The sequence below is a fragment of the Triticum dicoccoides genome, chromosome 7A (assembly GCF_002162155.2).
Source record: "Triticum dicoccoides isolate Atlit2015 ecotype Zavitan chromosome 7A, WEW_v2.0, whole genome shotgun sequence".
Lineage (NCBI taxonomy): Eukaryota > Viridiplantae > Streptophyta > Magnoliopsida > Poales > Poaceae > Triticum > Triticum dicoccoides.
This window is the reverse complement of record NC_041392.1, coordinates 731802400-731813218: the sequence shown is the minus strand read 5'-3', so window position 1 is coordinate 731813218 and position 10819 is coordinate 731802400. Positions and strand designations below refer to the sequence as shown.

Genomic DNA, 10819 nt, shown 5'->3' with positions numbered 1-10819 from the left:
TGGTCAGTGCCGTGAGCGATGATGACGACAATGGTCGCCTTTTGGTTGTGGAGGATCCAACACCTGGAACAAGTTAGTGATGGGTTTCTTTCAACCGGAGAATTTTGGGACATGATAAGATGGCTTACCTTTGCGTGCCACCATGACGCCTTGTCTCAGGAAAGGAAACAAGGACTGAAGCTTCCCCAGCACTGCAGTTATTAGCACAAAAAGATATGTACAATCTAGGCTTTCTTGGCCCTGCAGTTATTAGCAAAAGAAGATACAATCCAGGCTTATAGCAATATGCATCAATTATCATGTAACTATGTAAGGCAAAAAGAAATTGCAAACAGACAACTGTTTTTATTCTGGGCTGAAAGCCCGAAACTTCCTTATGACAGAGGACTCGGGATGGCGCATATTTGGCACATATAGCCGGACTCGACCCGCACCATCACCTCTTATTTATCTTTCTATATAGTAGGTAACCTCAGCAAAGTCCAAGCCAGAATCTCAAGTCTGCACAGTTTGACAGTATTGCTACTACTAGCAATAGCAGGAATATTACAAGGACGTCGGTACACGGTTCTGATCAAGCGTTGATATGGTGCTTATTTGTTATCTTTGTCAGGTGACCCGAAGACAAAGTTAATTCCCTTCTTGCTGGAGTCACCTCCTGTAGACGCCTTTTTGGAACCAGAAGTCGCCTCACCATCTGCTGCGTCTTTGACACGAGTGGCTTCAACATCGATGTACCCAGGAGCAGCTTTGCCCCAAGAAGCAGCTCCTTCATCCTTAGGCTTTTCCGCTTTTTCCTCGACGCGATAGTAAGCCTGGCAAGAGAGCATTTTGTGAGGTTGTGCTGCGGTTTTTTGTTGCTGTTAATTATTTATTACTAAACCCTCTCAGTAATTAGCATTACCACACAAGTGCGGGGTGGAGACAGGACTTTGAATGAATTAGGGCGGTTGTTGAAGTTTGTTTCAGGTACTCCTGGTACTCCTTCAGGTGACGTGAAGTGATCGTTGTCATGGGCCACCTGCGATGCAGCACAGATCAACACTGCAAATAAGATTATCTGATGCAACCTTGATGGCCCCTTCTATAGAAGAATATAGGTGTGCAAAACAGATCTTGAACAATATTAACATTGCTTACTCTTCCATGTCCACCAAACATCAGAGCATCGGAGTCCAGAGCTACCTTGTACTTCCCAGGCAAATCACATCCGACTTTGTAACTGCGTATTTTTAAAGTGGAAACGATTAAGCACATTATACATTATAAGCAGAAGAAATATTGAAAGGCAAAGCTTGCACAAGAGATCAGTTACCCATCATAAGTTTTACTGGGATGAAAATTGAAGACGAAGACCAGATCTCCACGTTCAAATACAATAATCTGGAAAGGAAGTTGGATTGAGTCCATAGGCCATTTTGAGACAACAATTGTTCATATCAAAAAGATACGGTTTCAACTTGTTTGGTAACATAAAACGCACAAGTCAGAGTTGCTATTCTTAAGAGTAGGAGTGAATCAAATGATGCAACAACTGCCCTGACTAAACATTGTATAGTTAACTACCTTCTTTTCCTCATTCATGTCGCTGACAATCTGCTTTGATGACGATAGGAAGGAAAACTTGTCGTCGAGCGCATTCATTGCTTGATCAAATGCGTTCATGTACTGCTCAAATTATATATGTTAGGCGAGAAATAAAAAATGCTTGAATGCAGAAAAGCTGGATAAAATATGAGAAAATTCGTGAAAGGCTATTATTATTTATCATATGCAGAGAAAAATAACTTCCTGTTAACAAAAGAACACAGCCTTCAAATAAAATTTGGGAAAATGCAACGTCAATTTCTATATGGATAATGTATGTACTGCATATCAATAATGTGTAAGAATCAATAAAATTAGTAGGTTAACACAGGCAAGATTTGGTCATCGTACTGACCAACAACTAGTAGATCAGCAATTTAGTTTAGTTTGAAAGGCTTAATATGAAATGTTAGAAGGGAGAATTTATCCCAACACAGAAGTTGGAACACAGTGTAAATAAGCTACAGTCAGAGATGAAGGAACTAAGTGAGGTCAAGATCCCAAGAGAGCTACCAGACCAGAAACTGTAAGAATGTACATAGGCATTACCTTGTATCGTAGGTGATCAATGTCTGAGAGGCTCCACTGGCGTCTGCATTTATCATAACTCCAGTTGTTGCCTTCTCTTGGAAAGTCAATCCATTCTGGGTGGCCAAACTAAAAGGAAATTGCACCATCAGTACGAGTTAGAAAACAGATATAAAACATGAGTAGGTTAAGAAAGACATGCCAACATCTCTATCATGTTTGCATCATTTACGGAGAAACATTGGTATAAAATAAAATCTTTTAAACAGGGAATATTCATAAGTGTGTGATGTCGGCATATATGTAACTGGAATAAGAGGATCCAACAATAGACTGCCACGCTAAAAAACAACAATGATTAGAATAAAGATTAACTACCGGCACAGCTAAATCATATGTGATAACATGGAAATAGCTGGGGAGTACTTGGCTATCTTAGAAAACAGACGTTTAAACTTTTCGCCCTGCACAAAGGATTTTTTTTAAGGAATCCTGAAACATATTGATCAGAAATAAGTTTTGACAGATAACCAGATATTACCTCATTACCCATAAAATTCAAGTAGCCATCACCTCCAAGGGCCATGGTGATGAAGTGAATCATCTGAAATATTTGTAACAAAATAAGCCCAATGTACCAAAAGGGACTGGAATACATTGTCTTCAAAGGCTAAGCAGAACTCTGAGTAACAACCAACATTACAATACTCGCCTGGAACTAGAACATCAAATTCAGGAATACTTAAAACGAATCAAACCTTTTGAAGTGCAATTCCACGGTCAATTGTAGGTGAAGCAGGCTGCAAGTCTGACATGCCAGTATACATTTCCTTGTCCATCAAGAGAAATGCCATAGTCTTGTCGCCAACAATAGACTGAAAATTTGCGTGAAAAATAACTGCTTAGTTGTTTCAATAGACGAACACAAAGTCAACAATATATAACTGCAGATCTTCGGACATTCTTACATAGTTCATAATAGCTGGTTAGTGGGTACTATCACTAGTTATCAGAATATAACTAACCTAATTCGAACTTGTGAAGTAACTAAAAGTCATCAAGCGAAGTGTTTATTCTCAAATTTGTCTACCAGGCAAAGAAAGTGTCTCACCTTTGAACTGTATGTTCTTAGTCCAGAGCCCCATAAAAAAAGAACACATACTCATGCACAGCGACAAAGGAGGGAAAACATACCTGATCGTGGCTCTCAGCATATGCAATGCACTTTTCCGTATATCTCCTGTTGGTCAGAGTATGTGCTATTGCACTCATTGACCATTCAAGGTCATCTTTGTTCTTCAAGTAGTCAATCCATCTATCAGGAATAGCCATAGCAAGGCGATAGTCAAACCCTACTCCACCTTCATCAACTGACCGACAAAGCACTGGCATGCCTGAAACATCTTCTGCAACAACAGTTGCTTCTGGCAAGATTTTGTGCATTAAATGGTTCGCAAGCATCATGTAAACAACTGCATCTACATCGGTATCCAAACCAAAATATTCCTTGTAATTTCCAGCGAATGACATATTGATACCATGGTGATTATATAGCATGGATGTTACTCCATCAAATCGGAAGCCGTCAAACATGAATTCGTCCATCCAATATCTCAGATTAGAAAGAAGATACCGTAAGACCTCCCAATTGGCATAGTTGAACAGGCGACTATCCCACAGTTTATGATAACCCCTTTCTCCTGTATGGAAATAGGACTCCTGTGTGTTTTGTCCAACATCATAGCCATTTAGACCATCTGTCATATTACTGCTCGCATGGCTATGGACAACATCCATCAGAACACGCAACCCTAAGCTATGTGCCTTGTCAACAAGATATTTGAGGTCCTCTGGTGTTCCTGATCTGCTGCTAACTGCGAAGAAATTCGTCACATGGTATCCAAAAGAAGCATAATATGAATGTTCCATGATTGCCATCAGCTGAACTGTGTTGTAGTTGTTTGCCTTTATGCGCGGTAACACATTGTCTGCAAATTCTCTGTATGTGCTTACTTCAGGCTTTTCACCACTCATCCCCACATGAGCCTCGTAAATACGTGGAGCGTCAGGCTTTCGAGGCCGAGGATGCTTAAACACATACCTGCAAAACGAGCAATGAAAGTATCATGTCTCCACATTAATTTAAGTTAATTGTGTGGGTTTTACTTAGATTTCTTGCTCTCAAGCCAGTAAAAGTAGACCTTTCACCAGTTGGTGGATCCCAGTGAACACCGTCATATGGAGCTCCAAATTTAGAGGCATCAAAAGTTGCATAACGAATCCATGCAGGAACCCGATCGACCCATAGTCCATCTCCACGGTGAAATCGAAATTTAACCTTGGAATTATGGGGGATGGCAGGTTTCCCATTGACATGGGAAATCCTGATTGACCAAACACCAAAATTATCCTTTGTCATCCTGTGCCCAGAGCCATTCCAGTTGTTGAAGTCACCAATAAGTTGTGCATCCCTACATCCATAAAGCAAAGACTTGCAAGTAAATGCCTGAATCAGCTAAAGATAGTTAGAAGCAAGTATTGCCATAAAAGAAATGAATACCAACAAACTATGACCACAATCAGAAAAGGGAAAAACATATTTCATATTTTCTTTCTAGCACATCATGATCTACCTGTCATGCTTAACTTAACAGCAGAGGTCATGCCGTGAATGAAAACTTGAAACAGCTATCTACTCTTTACTAGCCACAACCAGAAAAGACAAGACATCTTCACTGGAAACAAAAATGGAAAATACTCAAACTCTTAAGACAGTTTCATCAGCACTTCATAGGTTAACCAATGACCATTACAATCAGCTGTGTGACATCATTAGAACTTACTTTGCTGCAGGGGCCCATTCCCGGTACACAGTTGCGTCATTTTCTGTGTTGATCCCAAACTTCAAGTAGCCTACAAAACAGAGTTACATTATGCCCTTTTGTGCTGCGGACGCCACGAAACGAGTAGTATTGTTTCGAACGCATGAACGAAAGCTGACCTTTAGAGAACTCTTCAAGGCCCCCCTCGTATTTCTCGATCGAATGTTTCTGTTCAAGATACTTTTTCATCCTGTAACTGAAGTGGTCCTTGAAGCCGGCGAACTTGGGATCCAGATCGTATATCGGAAGGTCGCCGAAGCCATCTTCAGCTGTTGCCATGGTGTAGTCTCTTGGCGCAGACACGGGAACAGAGAACTTGCTCTTGGCCTTCCAAAAATGAACGACAGTTAGAGCGAGCGGCAGATTTACAACAACTAAAGAAGTAATGGAGATACAGCACATGAACATTTGCCTATATCAATTAAATATATTTGTCACAATGCAGCAACTAATTTGGTTGATATATTCATCACAGATTATTGGTTGATAGATTCAGCAAAGATTATACGCATTTGGGTTGTGCAGAAAGTAATACGGTTGAGATACCGCAGGAGGGGATATTGTGCGTACGGATCGCGTAAAGGCAGAGAAATTCAATCGAAATCGCATCCACTTGTTCCTCAGTGGACGGCGTCAGGTGGACGAATCCCAGCCTCAGGTTTATTAGTAGTATATATACTACAGTATTTCCAATAACCAGCGTGGATCAGATTCAGTTTGCGCGGCGACAACAGGGGATCAGGGTCGCAAATCTGGGTAGACAGGGGAGAGGGCTCACCTTCCGCGGCCACGACCAGCGAAGCGAAGACGGCGCGGGCACCGCGCTCAGCCGCACATTGCCGCCGCCCTGCGCGCGCGCGGCATCGCATCAGGGAACCTCCGGCTGGCAGAACGGAGGCCGGAAACGAAAGAAAAGAAAAGAAATGAAGATCCCGAGTGACTCACCGAGATCCCCGGTCCGGGCCGGTCAGCAGCGGGACGGGAGGGGCGCGGCGGGAGAGAGGGCGAGGGCGAGGCGGTGAGGCAGAGCATCTTCGTCGATGGCGGCGGACGGGGGTCCCATTGTCCGCGGGGCCCGTGGCCCGGCGCGCTTTATAGCGGCCGGAGGGAGGAGGAGGAGGAGTGTGGCGCCGGAGACGCAACGGAAAGGCGTGATTTTTTCCGGTCCGTGGCCGCTTTGGACAGGGGAGGAGAACAGTGGAGTGGAAGCAACGAGAGGGAGGGAGGGGGAAACGGGGGCGAGGGAGAAGCGGATCTGTGGGCCCGGGCGGGCCGGGCTGCACGTGGACGGTCGTGCGCCGCTGGGCCGGACGGAAGCCATGGGCCCTCACGTATCTCGCCACTTTCAGCCTTCGTCACTTCTTTTTTCCAGCCTTCGTCGTCGGTTTTGCCAAAAAGTGTAAGATGTTTTTTTCTGCTATAAAAAGGAACATCCCAATCGCTAAAAAGGCATTGCTTTCACAAAAGAAACTATGGAAGGACTGCTTTTTCTAAAGAAGGAAAACTATAGTATTCGCAAAAAAAAGGAAGGAAAACTATATAAAAATATCACTCCTTGCATTGTCCGGCAAAAATAATTACTTTTTGCGAAGACTAGAAGGACATGTGAGACGCCTATGGTATGGTATGGCTGGTTGGAGCTTGTCGGCGTGGGAAAACCAAACGAGATTTTGTAGGGCCTGCCTATTCGCTAGGTCGCTGGAAAAAAAATGGTGTACAATGTTTCGCCGGCTACTGCTCTTCTTTCTCCCTTAGTTCTTCTACCCTCTCCCTACTTTGCCAACGTGTTGTCTCACGCATCTCGCAACCCCCTCACTTCTCTCGTGTCAACCGCAATGTCCCCGTCTACGGCGAGGTCTCTCTAGGGGCGCCATGCTCGTCCCCATCTCAGCCTCGGAGCTTCACGCTACCTGACTCTCTTTCTTTGAGTTACTTTTGTTTTGAGGCAACCGCCAAAATAGCAGACGTGGTTTCATATGGTGCAAGATTATAGCATGTGGTTGGGCTAGATCGGAGTTTTATCATATACCTTCCTCAAAAAAAATAAGAACGGGCGTTCAAATTTGAAGTGGTTGCATTGGTCGTATCTATATATTCAGAACTATATCCCATATTGGTATGTTTCGATTAAATTATTTTACCGTGTAAACATACTTCTCACGTTAGTGTTTACACTTTCTATGTTTGTGTGTGCATTTCCATATTAGTACTAGGAAAGGATGAAATTCGAAGAAAACAAGAAAAAAAAGGGGGAATGAAAAAAGGATATATAAATCTGGAACAACCAAGAGAGAGAGAGAGAGAGAGAGAGAACCAATAGTCCAACTACCATCGCTCCCGCGAATCAACCAATGGTTGGATGGTTAGAAGGATTGTGGTATCCCTAGCCCACCAGGGTTCAAGTCCCGGTGCTCGCCTTTAGTGCTCATAGGGATACGGTGTGCGTATGTGCATTCATAGATGTGAGTGTATGCGTGTGTATATGAGTGCTTGCGTATGTACTATGTTAAAAAAAACTACATGGGACAAGCCTGCACGACAAGTGGAAGACGCAAAAAGCGGCCTTAGAGCAACTCTAGTAGAGTCATCATATTTCCGGTCACCATAGCTGTGGCGATTGTGCACAACCACGTAGTCTCTATATGCGCCTCCATATTTGTAGTTTTATTTGTTCCTTTTTTCATTTGCTTCAAATTTGTATGTTAAGTTTAAGGTACATTTAGTTGAACCAAACCAGCTCGAACCATCATCAAACATGATAACCTTATATTACTGGCCAAAAGCTGTTGTATTACATTTTTTGCGACTTCAAATGTCGTTGAGTGACATTTTTGGGATGTCGCTATTCGACATTCCTATGTTCTACTATTTGTTGTACTATTGCCTCCGACGTCCTCTAGCCCCCCTCCTTCGAGAGATTGTTGAGGAAGAGGTGGAGGCAAGCTCCCGCGACTCCTTCTCGTCGATGGTTGCAGGGCAGAACTCCCGACTGATGCGCTCCTGGTTGCGAGCTTCGAGGGTGGAGAGCCGCATCAGGACGTCGATTGGGTCGTCGACCTCCGACTAGTGGGGAGACAGGCCAGCGATGTCGATGGGGACGACCTTGTTGACGGGTATGATGGCGCCTGAGGCGCCATATCAACGCTGCACGCCGCCATGGGAGCCGATAAGTCAGCCACGAGAGAAGGAAGCGCCACACACGCCATTGTGGGAGGAGGGATCGCCTACTGCCATTGGGGGGAGGGCGCACCGCCGGTGCACTACAATTGGATGTGATGGCATTGTGGCGAAGAGGGGAGGACATGACTAGGAGGAGACAATGAGGAAGGAGGAGACGACAGCTAGGGTTTCAATGATGCCATCGAGCTTTTGTAGTTGGGGGTGATGCCATGTGACGGCCATCTGAACTACTTCCTCATGATTCTGAGGGGAGTGGGTGCGCCACTAATGGGAGGGTGCTTAGCCGTCGTGTCGCCCCACTCTCTGGTGATTATCTAATCGCTGTAGAGCATGTACATGTGGTGCTCTGTGTAATATCCCGTCAGCGGCGCAAGGAGGAAGAAGCTAAGACTTCCCTTATGCGCTTGTGGTTGGATATGGAGTGAGCGCCAAACGAGGCATCCATAGCCTCCATATTGGGAGGCTATATAAAAGCTTATTTGTGGAGCATATGTCAACTCTGCTAAAGTGCCATTTCGGGCCAAAAGTGCCATGTGTGCATTATGGCGATTGGGCCGATATAGCAACTTTTCTAGAGTTGCTCTTACTAGCCTTAGCTTAACCTTGTGTGGAATTACCTTCCCCGAGTCATTACAAAAGACAAGAAGGATAGACACAATATTTTGCAACACAGAGATACATGGTTTATAGAATAAACATGAGAGAGTGCATGGTCATGCATGATGACATCTTTTGTTTGTAAATCTATGTTTGATTAACTTTTAGCTTAAATGGAAGTAATTCTTTACGATTGCAGTAAAAAAATCATTTTTAAGTTAATGTTGTGAGAATATATCTTCCTATCAGCCCCACATAGTCCTATATGGCATATATGAGGCAAATTGTCAAAGTCAAGTCAAGTAAACTAAAGTCCAAGCAACGAATCATGGTTAATAAGTCCAAGAAGAAATCAGGTAAGAGGAAAAAAATCATAGGATGAAGAACTAATAGAAATAAACTTGTTAGGTGGTGGGGAGGGGTAAATATTTGGGCTAGTCCACCATGTATCATGCACCACCCTCCCTCTCCTCCCTACTCTAACATGTACTATGTTGAATACCAACAACCTTTATGCCCCCCCCCCCCACCACCACCACAAATTGGTATTTAAGCATTCACTCTCACTTGAATAAAATGCAAGAAAATAGACATCCAGGGAATCCAATGAAAGGCTTAGAGAAAGGACTCGAATTTGAGAGACCTAGAAGGGTAGGTGCTGAGGACATGGGAAGCGAAGGTTCGAAGCGACATTTGTTAAGTGGGTCTAGCCATTAGTTGAATCACTTCACTCTTCAGGAGAAGGGAAGTCTCAAGGAGGCATTTCCTTAATCATACCTACTTGCTAGCTAAGGCACTTCTGTTGGAAATATGCCCTAGAGGCAATAATAAATTAGTTATTATTATATTTCCTTGTTCATGATAATCGTTTATTATCCATGCTAGAATTGTATTGATAGGAAACTCAGATACATGTGTGGATACATAGACAACACCATGTCCCTAGTAAGCCTCTAGTTGACTAGCTCGTTGATCAATTGATGGTTACGGTTTCCTGACCATGGACATTGGATGTCATTGATAACGGGATCACATCATTAGGAGAATGATGTGATGGACAAGACCCAATCCTAAGCCTAGCACAAAGATCGTGTAGTTCGTATGCTAAAGCTTTTCTAATGTCAAGTATCATTTCCTTAGACCATGAGATTGTGCAACTCCCGGATACCGTAGGAATACTTTGGGTGTGCCAAACGTCACAACGTAACTGGGTGGCTATAAAGATACACTACAGGTATCTCCGAAAGTGTCTGTTGGGTTGGCACGAATCAAGACTGGGATTTGTCACTTCGTGTGACGGAGAGGTATCTCTGGGCCCACTCGATAGGACATCATCATAATGTGCACAATGTGATCAAGGAGTTGATCACGGGATGATGTGTTACGGAACGAGTAAAAGAGACTTGCCGGTAACAAGATTGAACAAGGTATCGGGATACCGACGATCGAACATCGGGCAAGTACAATACCGATAGACAAAGGGAATTGTATACGGGATTGATCGAATCCTCGACATCATGGTTCACCCGATGAGATCATCGTGGAACATGTGGGAACCAACATGGGTATCCAGATCCCGCTGTTGGTTATTGATCGGAGAACGTCTCGGTCATGTCTGCATGGTTCCCGAACCCGTAGGGTCTACACACTTAAGGTTCGATGACGCTAGGGTTATAAAGGAAGTTTGTATGTGGTTACCGAATGTTGTTCGGAGTCCCGGATGAGATCCCGGACGTCATGAGGAGTTCTGGAATGGTCCGGAGGTAAAGATTTATATATGGGAAGTCCTGTTTTGGTCACCGGAAAAGTTTCGGGTTTTTTCGGTAACGTACCGGGACCACCGGGAGGGTCCCGGAGGTCCACCAAGTGGGGCCACCAGCCCCGGAGGCTTGCATGGGCCAAGAGTGGTAAGGGACCAGCCCCTGAGTGGGCTGGTGCGCCTCCCACAAGGCCCAGTGGGCTGGTGCGCCTCCCACAAGGCCCAGGGCGTAGCTAGGAGGAGAAGGGGGAAACCCTAGGCTCAGATGGGCCTAAGGCCCACCCTA

The 10819-nt window shown here is 44.3% G+C and overlaps 1 protein-coding gene across 1 annotated transcript in view; it reads right to left on the bottom strand.

Moving 5' to 3' along the window:
• Nucleotides 1–322: 322 nt before the first annotated feature.
• Nucleotides 323–10819, bottom strand: part of LOC119331753 (1,4-alpha-glucan-branching enzyme, chloroplastic/amyloplastic-like) — a 20221-nt gene continuing 9724 nt past the window's right edge. The window contains exons 8-19 of the mRNA XM_037604916.1: nucleotides 5117–5324; nucleotides 4959–5028; nucleotides 4317–4586; nucleotides 3310–4216; nucleotides 2874–2990; nucleotides 2657–2719; nucleotides 2137–2244; nucleotides 1567–1668; nucleotides 1316–1383; nucleotides 1141–1222; nucleotides 905–1021; nucleotides 323–815 (exon numbers count right to left, since the gene is read on the bottom strand). Of these exons, the coding sequence (XP_037460813.1) occupies nucleotides 594–815; nucleotides 905–1021; nucleotides 1141–1222; nucleotides 1316–1383; nucleotides 1567–1668; nucleotides 2137–2244; nucleotides 2657–2719; nucleotides 2874–2990; nucleotides 3310–4216; nucleotides 4317–4586; nucleotides 4959–5028; nucleotides 5117–5324 (2334 nt within the window). The 3' untranslated portion in view covers nucleotides 323–593. The remainder of the gene's footprint in view (nucleotides 816–904; nucleotides 1022–1140; nucleotides 1223–1315; nucleotides 1384–1566; nucleotides 1669–2136; nucleotides 2245–2656; nucleotides 2720–2873; nucleotides 2991–3309; nucleotides 4217–4316; nucleotides 4587–4958; nucleotides 5029–5116; nucleotides 5325–10819) is intronic.